Source organism: Juglans microcarpa x Juglans regia, chromosome 8S (assembly GCF_004785595.1).
Source record: "Juglans microcarpa x Juglans regia isolate MS1-56 chromosome 8S, Jm3101_v1.0, whole genome shotgun sequence".
NCBI lineage: Eukaryota > Viridiplantae > Streptophyta > Magnoliopsida > Fagales > Juglandaceae > Juglans > Juglans microcarpa x Juglans regia.
In genome coordinates, this window is record NC_054609.1 from 1,341,736 (window position 1) to 1,358,325 (window position 16,590).

General features: G+C 37.6%; 1 protein-coding gene across 6 annotated transcripts in view; it reads left to right on the top strand.

The window, feature by feature from the left end:
* Nucleotides 1-16,590, top strand: part of LOC121244596 (serine/threonine-protein kinase STY46-like) — a 22,364-nt gene continuing 5,774 nt past the window's right edge. For all 6 annotated transcript variants that reach the window (XM_041142739.1, XM_041142741.1, XM_041142740.1 and 3 more), the window contains exons 1-11: nucleotides 1-469; nucleotides 2,195-2,309; nucleotides 2,598-2,707; nucleotides 2,962-3,063; nucleotides 4,306-4,378; nucleotides 6,280-6,390; nucleotides 6,889-6,939; nucleotides 13,355-13,494; nucleotides 13,626-13,733; nucleotides 15,195-15,268; nucleotides 16,225-16,400. In XM_041142739.1, coding sequence (XP_040998673.1) covers nucleotides 285-469; nucleotides 2,195-2,309; nucleotides 2,598-2,707; nucleotides 2,962-3,063; nucleotides 4,306-4,378; nucleotides 6,280-6,390; nucleotides 6,889-6,939; nucleotides 13,355-13,494; nucleotides 13,626-13,733; nucleotides 15,195-15,268; nucleotides 16,225-16,400 — 1,245 coding nt within the window. In that variant the 5' untranslated portion in view covers nucleotides 1-284. The remainder of the gene's footprint in view (nucleotides 470-2,194; nucleotides 2,310-2,597; nucleotides 2,708-2,961; nucleotides 3,064-4,305; nucleotides 4,379-6,279; nucleotides 6,391-6,888; nucleotides 6,940-13,354; nucleotides 13,495-13,625; nucleotides 13,734-15,194; nucleotides 15,269-16,224; nucleotides 16,401-16,590) is intronic.

Here is a 16,590-nt window from a genome sequence, read left to right on the forward strand (position 1 = left end):
CTCATCTTCAAGTTCAAAGTGACATCCTCCGTCAGGTTGTCTCTGCAATTGTTTTCTGACGAAAGTACCCTCCGTCTTCCTTAAAATCTCCGAAAGCCTCTCTCCCGAGTCCCACCTGTGTCTTCTCAGTTTTAGATTCTTAAACTGTAGTCAAAGATCCTCTGCTACTCCTAATTTCCGGAGCTTTGCACCTCACTTTCTTCTCGTTCGTTTTTTTCTCTTGTCTTCGCTTTTCTTGCCATGGTTCTCGGTTACCAGCTTCACATACACCGACGATAATCCGCATGGATTTGATCGAAGGCACGGGAGAGAGCTCGTCGCCGCCTCCATTCTTCGCCGGCGGTTTTAGCGGCTACGATATACGGAACGACGTGTACAACCGGTTGGTCGAGAGTCAACTCGAAGAGGTCGTCTCTAATCCTGACTATCGCGACCTCTTGGACGCTCACTTTAATCGGTTGCCTCCTAGGTACCCAATCTGATTGCTTCTGAATTCAGTTTTATTTTTTATTTTGTCTTTAAATATATGTTTTTATATTACTATTCTTCGTTTTCGAGTTTTCGAGTGACTTTCATGGTGGACAGTTGTCACGGACGACTGTCTTGCTTATAGTCTCGAATCTCGATTCTAATTTTTCTTCTCCTTTTAAATTTTTTTTGGAGGGGTAGTGATCTGGTGATTTGTACATCATTGATTTCTGGAGTTGCTGAAGTTCACGAGCGTGTGTTTGTTTCCAGTATCGTAAACCTATTCCTGCAATTTTTGGTATTGCTTACCAAAAAAAGTTTCCATATTCTCTATTATCTGACAATGATATACTTCTCCCTGAGAAAAACATACAGCTAGAAAGCTGTAGTTACATAAGGTGAGCACGTAGTCCATAATAGTGTGCTATTGACAAGCGGAAAAATACTAACTCAAGCAACCGAGTTTTTGATACAACAGCTAATCAAAAGAAATGTTCCGATTGATGCATCTCAGTCCGTTATGGGCAGAGTCTTGCACTTTATCCTAACTTGCTATGCTGGCACCTGCTTCTGCGACAATGGCATTAGAGATGCTCTCTCATCTTTAAAATCATTTTGTGAGGTTGAGGACATTTCTCTGCGACCATTCTCTTGTATAGTTTCTGTGTACTTGGGCTATGCCTACTTTTTTATCCATAAAATTTCTACTTATCAAAAAGAAAAAAATAAAACACTTCCCTGCAATCAGATATGGTATAGTTGCTCCCAAGCAATTTTAAGCAATAGGTTTCAAAGTTTTTACCTCCATTTTTGCAATATCACAATTTGACTCGGAATCAGAGCAAAAAGTTCTTCTAAGAATCAAACACAGCCATAAAATTCTCATCAGCATACATTTCGAAAATCCACAGTACAAGGGACCCCTTTTTCTAAATCACTTAAAACATGCAAGGAATATTTCCATTATAACTCTAATTGAATTACATTTATTTTGTACCAATATTCCTTCAGTATAGATGCATGCCTTTAGATATTCATTGGGGACCAGATAATGTTTCTTCAGGGAGCTCAAGGAAATTTCCCTCTGATAGCATCCAGGGTTTATACAGTTTAAAATCCCGACTTTGATGGCAGCAAGAACACTGTTTTCCCTGCCCCTGCCAATAGCTGGGAAAATATTCTCAAACAAAGTACTCTGTATCTCCACATAAAGTTTAAAATTATGTGATCCTGCTGGTAGGCAACTTCAATCATTGTTATGAACTCTTGTCACTTTGGAATTGGCTGGGAGGGTTGTATAAATTCATTATCCACTATCCAAAGTTCAAGAACAGGGGACGTTTAGGGTGTGAAATGGCATGCCATTAGAATATATTAATCACTCTTCCACCATTGTCTTTTGCGATACTCTAGCAATTTCTCTCAGTTTTAACATCTTTCTGAAACTCGTGGACCATTTAGCAGGTCCCTTCACTATCTAAAAGCTTCTCTTTCTCAAAATGGGTTTTTATCTAATCGACCCATAAAATAACCAAACTATGGAAAGGAGCCCAGTTGTGTGTTAACATGAATGAACATTTTTCTTTTTTACATTTTCTTGGATTCAAGTAAATTTTTGTGACAGGAGTTTGAATATGTAGTAGTCATGTGAATATTAGTTATGTTGGGTAACAGTCTTTTTCTTCTTGGTGATGAACTTATAGCTTTTCATTTTCTTTTTTGTCAGTTATGGACTTGATGTAAATATGGATAGAGTGGAAGATGTTCTGTTACATCAAAAGATTCTTGCATTAGCAACAGACCCAAAGAAGCGACCTGTTTATAACATCCGTTTCTTGGAGGTAAAACCTTTCATTTGGTTTACCGATAAAATAAAATCCTTTATTTGGTTCAATAAATACTTTCAGAATTTGAGCACTAAATTTGATTTTAGTTAGAGAAAGAAGCCGATTTCTTTTGATGATTTTTTGTATGCAAAATACATATGCATGCTATTATAAATTATAATATTAGCTTCAGTATTCTCTTCTTTTTTGTTTTGAGCCAATTCTTAATCCTATGAACATATATATATATATATATTCTTCTATATGTCTTCATTTGTATTTTCTTTTGTTCTTTCTGGGTAGAATACTTGTAGTAGAACAGATGGCGATGATGACCAGCAATTTGTAAGTTCTTTCTCTAACTCGAGGTCATCTTCTGATGCTGCTAATGAAGTAGTGCCATCAGAAAAGAGGTATTCCATCTATACTGGTCTTATGTTCATGCTGTCCTTGTGCCAGCCCCCCCCCCCCCCCCCCCCCCCCCCCCCCCCCCCCCCCCCCCCCCAAAAAAAAAAAAAAAAAAATTCTTTCCATTACTCAATGAAAAGATGGCAGCATTTCTCATCATTTGTGTTAGTGTTACTGTAGGGGTTCCATTGATTAGCTTTATTTTTCAAGTGTTCATTATTTATCCTCGGTTACATATTTATGCCATTTCTGTAACTAGGAGCGGAGATTGTGCTATTGAATTTGAACCTTGCTCTAGGCTTGGGGACTTAAATTTGGATGCTAGAAGAAATTCCAGATCTACGGATAACTTTTCCAGAAGGTACCTGAGCAATCTTTATTAGCATTTATTCTGTTTATATGTTCTTCCTGAATATTTATAAATGCTGCTACTATTCACTAACCTAACTATACATAACAAAAATCTCCCACTTTCAAAATAGTAAATGTTTAATGTCTGTGTGTACAGTTGTTTTAATATATACTATTTTGATAGTATTGAATATGCTGTTGTAATGTGGATAATGAGGGATTTTCTTTAATCAGTGACCATTATTATCTGGAATGAAAAGTAATATTGAAGCATTGACAGGTGAAGAAGATAGCAGCCAGATAATAAAGGTGTAATAATGGTACATGTTTAGTTCATTCACCAATTTATGTTTGTGCATACACTTCTAGTGAAGCAATTGCAACTACCTGGGTGGTGGGGGTTGGGAGAGAAGCGATCTGTCCTGGGAAGCATGGATACTTCAAATTAGAAGCTGTATCAGATACAGATATGGTCGGATTGTTTAATTGAATTTGTTTTTGATATCCTCCCTCTCTCTCATTCTATCTCTGTAACAAAAGAGATGAGTGTTAATATTTTTCCATCATATATATGTTGTATATGCAATGCTTTGATCTGAAGACTTACGTCTTTGAATTTTTGTATTTAGAAATTTTACTTTTAAATTTTATTGTGTAGTGGCAACAACAAAACAAAGGCGAAATGTGAATGAAAACATAGTTGGAAAAGTTGAATAATGCATGGGAAGAAGAATTTAGAATACAGGTTCTTTTGGTTATGTATCTTTTAACGTGAGGATGAATTTCTTTTCTAATTCATTTCTGTGAGAGCATATACTATGTATAGACTTAATGTTCTGAGTTCTATAGATTCATTCATTGGAATCTCAATGTAATTTGAGAAAGTACAACTGCATTTCTGACAAATGCTTTCAAGTAGTGAATTAGCACCTCTTTCACTGATATTTAAATTGAGTAGACAGTATTATGTTTCTGAACCCTTACATTTATATCGAATGCATAAAAAAGCCAGGATACATGTCTTTCATGAATATCACAGCCTTATGTTCCTTTATGGTGTGATGAAAGGCATATATACATACATCTCACCCATAATCCTTGATCAAGTTATTTCTGAATTAACTTCTCTTGATTATTCTGTGGTAGAAGTATTTCTGCTATTAATTTGGAGCTGAAACTTTGGCTGTACGGTTACAGTATTACACACTCATGTAGCATCTACTGGTAAATTAAGTTGACCATTACAATGCAGGCAGGAATTTCCACATTTTCCTATACATGAAGTAATATTTTCAACCATTGACAAGCCCAAGCTTCTTAGTCAGGTATGTTTTTGAGAAGAAGTGTACTAATTTTTAAATTATCAAAATTCATAATACTATTTTTTGGGATCTACTGTCAGTTTATTTCATTGCTGTCCTGGTCTTATACTTTCAAGAACTAATAATGCTTATGCAACACTGTTGTTCGGATTCATACACCACATTTTATTGCACTAGTCAATGTTGATGTTGGATACCCCTAAAGCCACCCCTCAAAAACCAGAAAAAAAAAGAAAAGAAAACAAAAGAAATGGCAATTGTTTTCCTCTGACATCTGCAGAAACAAATAATCTTCAGTTGTATGCATACTTCCAAAGTTTGAGATGATAAACTGAGTTCACTGAGGTCCGCTCTTCTAATTTTGAAACCTTTTAAATGTTAGGGTGGCATTTTGCATTGCTTGGTGGGTTCAGTATACATGTACTGTAGTGATTCTACTTATTGATGCATCTCTTCCATTACCTTAATGTGCTTGTTTTTAATGAAACTCTTACATGGCACTAAAAGTAATTCTTTTTGAAAGGAGAGCATAAATTTAGATCCTATGGAGATATCCAAAGTCAATGCAGGATTTTATCTCTTTACAATGCTGTAATAAAAGAAATAAGGATTTAATCCACAGTTAACCTCTATCCCCTGTTCTTTTTTTTTCTAATTTGAGGACAATGTTAGTCAAGCTCTCTCTCTTTCTCTCTCTATATTGAATCAATAGCTCCAGCTATGTATATCCTTGTTCACTGGAGTTAAGTGTCACACAACATAATATTACTCTTTGATTGGGTTGTTAGTATTTAGGAAAACATTGGTTATCAAATTGTTTATACCCCAGGTGTTTGAGTTGAAGGTGGAGGATGGGGTCTCTGGTTTACGTGTCTTTGAAAGGAATAGGAAGGTCATTAGAACAATAGCTTGATGGTAATCTGCATAGAATGGTTGGTGGCCCTGGGGGACCCTTGCATTTAGTTAAAGGGAAGGATGGAATTTGTAAAACCGTCAAACATCGAAAAAAGAGCATGCCTAGCTAAATGATGATGATCAAATGCTCATGAATGTTATCTAGCTCCATGGAGTATGCTTAACAGACTATTTGCCTTGACACGATGCTTGACAAGGGGTCTTGATTGCTAACTCCAGTAGGCACTCTGGTACCTGTCATGGTTGGCCCTTCATCGGTGAAAATGGCAAACAATTAGCATGGTAATTGCACTTTCAAGTTATATGCAGAGATGGTTCTAGAATTGGGAAAATCTCGAGTGACTAGTCTAAGCAACAAGGGTATTTCGGGAGTTAGTGGTGGAAGGAAATTTATAGTGCAAAAGTACGGAGGATGGATTTGGACAATGTCCAGTGGTTGTGCAGTTGTGAAATTCGTTTTGAGATTTCCCGAGTTTTGAAGATGGCACCATGGATGTAGAGGGCATTAAGGCTTACTTTCTCAATGCACTTTACCATTAGATGGCAGCCCACCTATTTTTCTTTAGCTTTAGCTTTCTGGATTTTCTTTTATCCTTTACTTTTTCTATTTAGGTGTCTATCATGTATGCTCCCTTTGTACTTGGATAATGTCTTTCTGGTCATTGATAACACTTATCTTGCTTGTAAAAAATGTTGTAATAATAGAAAGACTTGGTACATTATAGTGTCCACACCAAATGATTACTTGGACATAGTAGTATCTTAACTATGAATTCAATTCCACCTAAATGCAAATTATTTCATACTGACTAACATGAAAAATCTTCCTTTCCTGAAAATGCAAGTCTATAGCATTAAGTTAAACTTATAGCCATCCTATTTCAGACAGACACCATTGCCCTTCAAGGGTTGAAAAGACCATGAGAACTTAAACCATGAGAAAATATCAGGACGACTGAGTTTTATAATCTGGTGTTATTTTTGTCTAGCTCTCTACATTGCTTTCGGATATAGGACTGAACATCCGTGAAGCACACGTGTTCTCAACAACTGATGGCTACTCCCTAGATGTATTTGTGGTGGATGGGTGGCCTTTTGAGGTACTTCATCATTCTTATCGTTTTATTATCTCTCACTTTGCCCTTTGTCTTTCAGGACTTTTATTATCCAATGATATTTTAATATACATTTCGATTGCTTATACTTCTATCACTTTCCTTTGTGGCTTCTTCTATTGAAATATTCTGATTTTATCGTTTATGATGTTTTGTTTATTTTCCTTCTTCCCTAGCATTGTGCTATAATTTCATGATTGTTTTATCACTTGTTGCACATGTGCAACTAACTCTCTGTGTCTTCTAGGTGAACTTTTATGACATTAATGGTACGTAATTTATGTTTTTAGCAAAAATGTTTCAAGCCTTTGCATTTGATATGTCTATCACGTTTATGTTTCAAATTGGTTGAGTTAGACAAATTGTGGCTTATCCCAAGCGAGTGACCTTGTAATATATTAAGGTGCATCGGGATTATATTTCTTTTATGACAGGGTTCTATGCTGTCTCCAAATGTTGCTGACTTTGCTATGTTGTGACCAGGATACAGATGGTTTGTATGAAGCTATGAAAAGAGCAGTTGCTGGAAGCGAGGTAGTTTCTGTTTTATTGTGATCATAATCTATATTTATGGATTCTTTTTGTAGTGTGTGCTTTGAGATCATAAAACCAGATAACCAGTAACTATCAAGTGTATGTGGACATTACAGTTCACATGATTCTTGGAAAGGCGTTTGTACTGCCCTTTAAAAAAGTAGCTAAAATGCTCCAACTTAGTTCACATAATATCTCTCACAATTGCTAATTTTATGCTGATCTTCATAGGAATGAGGTATAGGTGCACATTATGGTTGCACATCTAGTGTATTTTTTTAAAAAGACTTGTTTATTCACAAAAAGGATTAGGAGATGGATGCAGGTATGCCCAAATATTAGATCCATGGACTGATTTTTTTTTTACAAGTCAGTCAAAAAAATTTTAAAGCGCAAAAGGGTTCCACCCAAGTACATGGAAAATATACAAGAGTGTGAGCACTTTCCTAGGGTTGAGGGCAGAAACAAGAATGTAGAAATCTAAGTACGAAGAAAAGGCATAGATGGCGTGAGTCCTCACCCAAGTATAGAATGTTTGAGCAAAATAGTTTCTAACTCTAACACTATCCTTTCTCAAATGTCAAGGTTGCAAGTATTGAATTGCTCCCAAGTGCACTGCATTACTCATAAAGAAGCCATCTGCCAAACTTCTGATCTACAGTGGCTACCTCTCTTTAACTTATCCAAAAAAAAAAAAAAAAAGTGGCTACCTCTCTTTCCCTCGAACACATCAATTAGTCCAACTTTTGGGGCTAACCTGCTGTATCTCAAAAAGATGGAAGATCTTTACCCATAAGGCTCGAGCCACATTACAATGAGTAGATAGTGTTCAGTTGATTCCCCCTCTTCTTGTACATACAATAACAATCCATTATTATGAACGCTTCTATCTTTAATAGATCTTTCCTAAAGCCGTTGTCCACTCAAAAAAGGCAACCCATGAAGGAGTCTTGTTTGGAAAAGGTGGACCATCGTGGATAGCTTGATAGTCAGTTCCAACTTCAAACTTCTGATTTTTGCACGCGTCACCATATTTTATTCTCGCCACTTCCACTCAGCCTAAAAGAGTAGAATAAGTTGAAGAATGAGAACAATTTGACTTCCCAACCATGAGTAGAAGAAATGGAAATGATGTTTCACTCAGGGAATTTTGACCACTCAAGTTTTCAGTAGTCAGTACCCCCATAATCTTGACTATGTCATGTTGTGCTAAAACAGCTATGTGAAGTGAAGGGTCTTAGGTGTCAATTTTTCTGAATGACCTTCATGTCTTGAGACCTTTCATATATATATAGAAACTATACAACAAGATATAAAAGCATTTTCCTCTAATTACAACCAAGATTTTCTCTCAATCCCCTAGCTGTACACGCTACCCCTATTTTGGAAAGTCAAATTTGTACAAAATAAGGAAAGCCAACTGCGGCAAACCTAACTAATAGGTTGCTGCATCTCCTATTAACATCCCCCCTCAAATTGATGCGGGCGGATCAAGAAGTATCAATTTGTCAATCATGAATTGATGCCGGTGCCAGGTAAGAGCCTTGGTGAACACATTGGCTGTCTAAAGAACAGTGGAAATATGAGGAAGAGTAATCACACCCCTATCAAAAGCTTCACGTATGGAATGACAATCCACTTCGATGTGGTTGGTCTACTCATGAAAGGCCAGGTTAGCAGTAATTTGAATAGCACTCGTGTTGTTAGCATGAAGTGGAGTAGACTGGAGCTGAGGAAAACCAAGTTCTGCCAACAACCCACGAAGCCACACAATCTCAGAACAGGCAGAAGACATAGCACGATACTTGGACTCCATAGAGGATTTTGAAACGCGAGCCTGCTTCTTACTGTTCCAAGAGATAAGAACATTTCCGAGAAACATGCACCACCCTGTGACAAAACGATGAGTATTCGCACATTTTGCCCAATTCTGCATCACTGTAACCTGTGAGTAGAATAAGAGATCCAACTGGAAAGAACAACCCATGTCGAGAAGTCCCCTTGAGATAACGAATGATACGTCGGACAACAGCAAGATGAAGATGGCAAGGTGTCTGCATAAACTGACGAACCTATTGGACAGCAAAGGAAATATCATGTCTTGTAATCGTTAAATAGTTTAAACTCCCAACCAATTGCCTGTTGAATGAGGGATTAGAAAGAAACTCCTCTTCCCCTTGTTGCAATTTCAAATTCACCTCAAAAGGTGTAAGAACCAAATTTCCTTCCTGGAGACCAGCCAAAGTAATCACCTCCTGTGTATACTTGCGCTGATGCAAATATGTACCTTCTAAGGTGGTTTGAACCTCAAGGCTCAGGAAATACTATAGATGGCCAAGATCTTTCAAATGAAAGGAAGCCTTGAGGTGCTTTTGTAACTACTCAATCAACTGGGAGTTCATTCCTATAATCACGATATCATCCACAAAGACCAAAAGCAAGACAATCCTAGTAGTAATCTTTCGGAGAAAGAGAGATCATTCAAAATTGCTTTGGACAAAATTGAAATCAAGAAGAGTGGAACGAAACTTATCAAACCAGGCATGCGGTGCTTTCTTTAAGCCATATAGATTTCCTCCTTGAGATCCCCATGTAGAAAAGCGTTCTTGACATCCATTTGCCAGAGAGCCCAGCCTTTGGAGGCAGCAATGGTCAAGACGGTCTGCACCGTAGTCATCTTAGCGACAAGTGCAAAAGTTTCATCATAATCAATGCCATACTCCTGACGATTTCCAAGTGCCACTAGATGAGCCTTATACCTCTTTAAGGAGTCCGAAACTTAACCGAATAGACCCATTTACACCCAATAGGTTTCACACCAGGAGGACAAGATACAATATCCCAAGTGTGATTTTCCTGTGCAATTGGCAGTGAGCTATGCAAGTGATTTTCCTGTGATTTTCTTATTCTCACACCGAATAAGAACAAGGCACTGCAATGGTATCCAAAGTCGCAGCGAGTGAGGTATGAGGAAAACCATACCTATCTGGGGGTCGAGTGACTCTGCTAGACCGTCGAGGTGCAATGTCCACTGGATCAGGTGGGGAATCAATGTCGGGAAGGGGCATTGCTAGGCGTGGACAACGTCTCAAGTACACAACACCTGATTTAAAGCATTCAACAACATGTGACATATTATCAAAATAGGGAAGCATGGCAAGATCAGATTTCGAAAGAAGGTGAGACGAAAAAAATATTGATTCTCACATTCTGGATACTCGAAGTTTGTTAGCAGTAGCATCATTACAAACAAAACCTTTATGAGCATTACTATATCCCATAAAAGCACATCGTGCAAATTGAGTAGCAAGTTTGTGGTGTTCAGTGGGTGGCATATGGACAAAACAAACATACTCAAAAGTATGAAGGGACTGATATTTAGGATGAGTACCAAAAAAACGGAAATAAGGAGAGTCATACTGCAAGGTCTGCATAGGCAAACGATTAATCAAGTATACGGTAGTAGACAAGGCTTCAACCCAAAATTTAGATAGAACAGAAGATTCAATTAATAGAGTACGAACTATGTCCAAAAGATGCCGATTCTTGCGCTCAACCACTCCATTTTGTTGTGGGGTGTAAGGGCAAGAGCGTTGAGAAAGGATACCCTTTTGCGAAAATTGTGAGACATATATTCCCCCCCGGAATCAGAATGCAAGACTTTAATACAAGTGGAAAATTGTGTTTCAATAAGAGCTACAAAGGTCTGAAACACAGAAAACACATTTGCCTTAGATCGAAGAAAATAGACCTAGGTGAAACGACTATAATCATCGATGAACGTCACAAAGTACTTTTACTGAGCATGTGAAATGACCGGACTAACACCCCAAACATCAGAATGAATGATCTCAATGCATTTTGTAGCACGACTGCCATGCATAGGAAAAGGTAAAGTCTTGCTTTTGCCAAGTTTACAAGTACCACAATCGAAGCACAAACTAAGAGATGAAAACTGATCTTTATTTCCCTAATGACCATGTTTCATTAGATGTATCAATACTATATAATTTGGATGGCCTAATCTTTATGCCATACCTCACTTTTATTTGCTACGGTAGTACTAGCCAAAGACATTAAACTAGGAATAGAAAAATGTAAAGGAAATAAACGTCCCACTTTAGGCCACTTCGTGATCATAGTCCCAGACACCTAATCTTGCACAATACAACCACTACGAGAAAAATGAACATCACAGTTAGTATACACCAATTGACCAACAGAAATCAAGTTTGTAGACAGCCCCGATGACACAAAAATATCCTTGAAACCATGTCCAAGAGTACCAACAGCAGTAATAGGAAGCGTACTCCCATTGGCAATTTGAATGTGCTGGGCACCTTCATACTTGCGAATATCATGTAACGTATTTGCACTTCCAGTCATATGATTTGAGGCCCCCAAATCTACAAACCAAGAAGGTGTGAGTGGGGAACCCTTACCTTGAAGTCCAAAAGCAAAGAAAGCTGACATAATCATTTGTTGCACCATCTCTGGTGTGAGTCCAGGCTGATTAACACCAGCTGGTCCAGTTGAGGTGGCTGCAACATTCTGTGTAAGATCTGAAGCCACTGGTGGGGTTTGAAGAGCCGCATGAAATGCCTATGCCCGTCTGTTTTGGGGTCGTATTGGACATTCCTTAATGATATGGCCATCCTTCTTGCAATAGTTGCAGAATTTCTTGTTGCAATTCCGTGCAATATGCCCATAACCCTTGCAGCTGTCTAATTGAATTTGTGGTTGGTTTCTTCCTCTTCCCTGAGCGGCATATGCTACGTTAACCACCTTGGAATGAATCCTATCTTGTGTCATTCCAAGTTGAGTGGACAGCCGCTGCTCCTCTCTTAACAATTCACCAAGATAGACATCCAACGAGGGAATGGGATCACGATTTAGCAAACCTGCCCGTGTAGTCTCAAATTCTGATCTCAACTTCATCAGAAATTGATCTCTCTGACTCTCTGTATGAACCTTCTGAAGTGCACCTAGTGCTTCTTGAGAAACCTTGGCATGAATAATGCCCGAATACTCGCTCCATAAATTAAGAAACCCACCATAGAATTGTTCAATGGACAGATTACCTTGGCTGTAGTTAGCGATCTCCAACTCTGACTGAAACCTTCTAGCATTGTTGTCTTGATTGTAGATACGCCTCTGACACTCCCACATCTTTTTAGCAGTTGTGAAAGAATGAAGATTATTCACCATGTGAGGCTCAATAGATCCCAACAGCCAAGACACAATTCTTGCATCCTTGCTTTCCCATTGAAAAAGATCTGTTCCGCTGTCAGGAGTTTTACTGGTGCCATCGATATGGCTCCACACCTCCTGCCCTTTCACAAACATCCTAAATTGAAACTCCCAAGCGAAGTAATTTTTTCCATTAAAACACACAATAGTGTTTTCTCCTGACATCTTAAACAATATTGACTTCTAAAACCCTCAAACTCCAGAAATCCTCCAAGAAAACACACCACTGAGAGCCACAGAATTGACTAGAAAACCAAAGATCCCGAAGGGATAAACCAAGAGACTACGAGAGATTTAGACAGCAAAGAATTCTGGTTCAGAAAATAGCTCTGATACCTGTCTGAATGACCTTCATGTCTTGAGACCTTTCATATATATAGAAACTATACAGCAAGATATAAAAGCATTTTCCTCTAACTACAACCAAGATTTTCTCTCAATCCCCTAGCTGTACACACTGCCCCTATTTTGGAAAAGTCTAATCTGTACAAAATAAGGAAAGCTGAAGACATAAGGAAAGTCTAATCTGTACAAAATAAGGAAAGCCAGCTGCAGCAAACCTAACTAATAGGTTGCCGCACATCCTATTAACATTAGGAGTTGTCTTTTGCTGCATTTAGTAGGCGAATAAAGGGAAAAAGAAGTGATAATGACTTCAGACGCTGTTCTCCTGAGCCTGCCTTAGATATAGATATAGCGGGTACCTGTTTTTCATTTTTTTAATTAGCTGCTTTTATGTTGAATCACATGATTTTGAATCACTTTTTGCTTTAAAGTATGTCACTGTCTTTTCATGCTTACATCTTATAAAAGATTTACTGATCTAGGTCTAGTGGTTGGGGGATGGCTTCTTAATATTCTGTATTTGCTTTCAAATGCATGACCCGACTATTACTTTTGCCCACCAACCCATCCATGTCTTATAAAGCTCATGATGTAGTCAATATGGGTGTGATGGTTCATGTCTGTCTTTTGAAACTACATTGATGTTCAAAGTTACTGCACAGATCTCTCCACCATTAATAGAGGTTTAGTTTAGTTGTGATGTCAATGCCTGGACCCACCAGAGCAATTCTATACCTATCTTGCTTAATCTTTTTCTTCTCAGTGAGTGAAGAATGAACACCAATAAAAGAACAATTAACACCCTTTCATGAAAATATAGGGATCGTGGTCACGATCTTCAAATTCTCAATCAGCTGTGGAAAAAGCATTGTCAACAGAAGCTAACTCTGGAGATTGGGAAATAGATAGAAAATCATTGACAATAGGAGAAAGAATTGCATCTGGTTCTTGTGGAGATCTGTAAGTTGCGTTTTGGTTCTGCTGGACGACTGCCCTCTTAATTGTCCACCTTTTATGCCGCTCACTATTCCTTTCCTTTTCTTTTTTTTCAGAGTTATGTCTCTCACCATTCTTTTGTGGTTCATCTTAAGGTATCATGGAGTTTATCTTAGTGAAGATGTTGCTGTTAAGATTCTTAGATCTGAACATTTGAATAATGCTCTGGAGGATGAGTTTGCTCATGAAGTGGCAATTCTAAGGTGAATAGTTCAGCAGGAGTTACTATATTGTTCATTATATGTTTTACATTCAGAACTGATTGTTTTTCTGGTATATTTTACTAAGAAAGTCATGAAAATGTTTTTGCCCTTGCTTACATGATATTTTTTTGCTTATTCTAGTTACATAGAACCTTCCCTTGCTTACTTCCCTATATCCTTTGGCTAGTTTAAATAATTAGAAAGAAGGGGAAAAATACACTTTCCACCTTCTAACTAATGTGCGTTTTGCAATGTGCAACTGAAACTGCCAAATTGACTCATTGTATCCTCTAACTACCGTTGACTATCAAATAGCATCTTCTGTTAAGATCTGACAGTCAAGATTTTGTTATGCCATTGGTCAAACCTAAATGAAAGTGGTAATTGGAGGGTGAAATATGCCAGTTTTGGTAGTTTAGGTTGCATATGGAAAAACATGTATAAGTTAGAGGGTAGAAACTATATTTTAGCCTCAAAAGAAGTTAAGTTAAAAAGTGTGTTTGCCAAATCCTTGTAGTGTATGATTGGTTTGGTTCCATGTTGAGGTAAACAGGCATCAGTATTAACTTTTTCTGTGTGCGCATGTGGCTTTGATGATCTACCCATGTATTTCATATTGTTGAGTAATAACTTTTATTACCTGGTATAGAAAAGTCAGAAGTAGAAAAAGATGAAAAAAAAAAAAAAATCATGAAAGGGTAGCCCATTAAAACAAAGGAAAAGAGTATTAAAAAAACAAAAGTTTTGAGCTCCTCCAATCTTCCTTCACTAACTTCAAAATTCTTCTCGTTCCTTTCCCTCCATGCTTACCATACTAGGCAAGTACGAACCATTTCCCATCTTACTGCAATTTATGGGCTTCCTTCTAATCCTCTCCAAGACTAAAGAGGGTTCACTACTCTTCTGGACATGACCCAAGCCAAACCAACCTGTCTGAAGCAATCACTCCACAAATCACTAGTCATGCATCTTGCAACAGAGTAAAATATGGTCAACGAACTCCCCCTTCCTCTTATGCATGCATCATCAATGAATGACTACAATTTATCTTTTCCTTCATTTATCCATGGTGAGGATCTTTCCTAGAGAGACTGTCCGTGCAGAAAAAGGGCTCTCCAAAGGGACTCAGTCCCCCAAATACTATTTGAAGGAAAGAGATTGTTATCATTTGGGATGAGGACGTTACAGAAAGAACAATCTGTGAACCTCTCTTTCTTAGAAGGATCCCAAAGAAGCTTAGCTGTATCTCCTCATACTGTTACATTATATTCACATGACATAACCATTTTTCCTATTGGTATCAAGGGAAGAAATTAGTATCTTGTCCTCTTGGCTTCTTGTAGAATGTCAAGTTTACTGCTCACCATTGTCATATACCTCTTTCTCACTTCCTTTTTCCCCTTTCTTGCTTTTTCTCTCTCTCTCTCTCTTTTTTTTTTTTTTTTAAATGTCTGAATGCAGGGAGGTCCAGCACAAAAATGTTGTCCAATTCATTGGTGCATGTACAAAGCCTCCACATTTGTGCATCGTAACAGGTAGAGCTTTTATTGGAAACTCCAATATTTGCATTCGGCATAATTAAGTATTTTTCTTAGTAACCCCTAGGGGTTGGCTCAAGTGAAAAAGGCCTTGGTTTTGGGGTATGCTCTCCCCAGGTCTAAGGTTCAAATCCTCTTGGGTGCAAACAATCTCTAGGGGCCATTCGTACTGGGGGATTTTCCCTTGAATTACCCGAGGTGCATTGGAGGGAAACTCCTTGCCGAGGGCTTGTGCACCTCCGGGATTAGTCAGGATGCTGTTTTCGGACACCTGGTGCCAATAACAAAAAAAAAAAAAAAAAGAATTTTTCTTAGCTCTAAGGCTTTTTTTCAAACGGTTTCTTCCACTGTAAATTCTGATAGGGCACCATAACTTATGACTGCCCTGTCAGAAGTTACTTTGACACAGTAAGGAAAAGAAAATGAACAAATTTAGATGTGGAAAGGTAGTTGTTTTTGAAGTGAGTTGAAAGGACTTGGTAAAATTTTCCAACTTTCAAACCATAATTTCCTTCTAGCATAATTTGCTCAAGAAGTTATGGTCCCTCTCAGGATGCTCTTTTTTTCAATTCATTTATCAAGACAAACTTCAACATTTATGGAAATTAATTTCAATTGCTCTAAATTGGTTTGGGTATTATGTCTCTCTGATGACCTGCGACATTAAATGTCTTTCACTACTGTCACTCACTTGATGGTCTAGGTTCCCTGACTCTTGCTTTTCCTCATGTATTATGTAACCATGAAATGTTTCAATAGTCTATTATTTAATTGTAGTGACATGTAGGCTGAACCTTTATGTCAAAAATTCACACATGTATCTATCTTTTAAGAGTTCACAGTTCTTTTTCATATATTAAGTGTTTGTTTGGAATAAGTGTCTATTTTGATGTTTTGCACCTGTGGATTTTGGTTATTGGCTTTGACTTCTGGGATTTTGATCTTTCTTGCAGAGTATATGCCTGGAGGAAGTCTGTATGATTACCTGCATAAGAATCATAACATCTTGGAACTTCCTCAGCTCTTGAAGTTTGCAGTTGATGTCAGTAAGGGAATGGAGTACTTGCATCAAAACAACATAATCCATAGGGACCTGAAGACAGCAAATTTGCTAATGGACACTCACAATGTACGAATTTATGAAGATCATTGATTTGACTGATTGACAGTTAAAACAGCTTCAAAAGCATATAAAATGCAGAATGATTTAATTATCTCTTTGAAAAAATATAAATAAGCTTAGCTACTCAAATTATTTATGATCCAAAGTATACATTGGATTTTAATTTATTACTTAGTAAAAAAAAAATATTTATTGG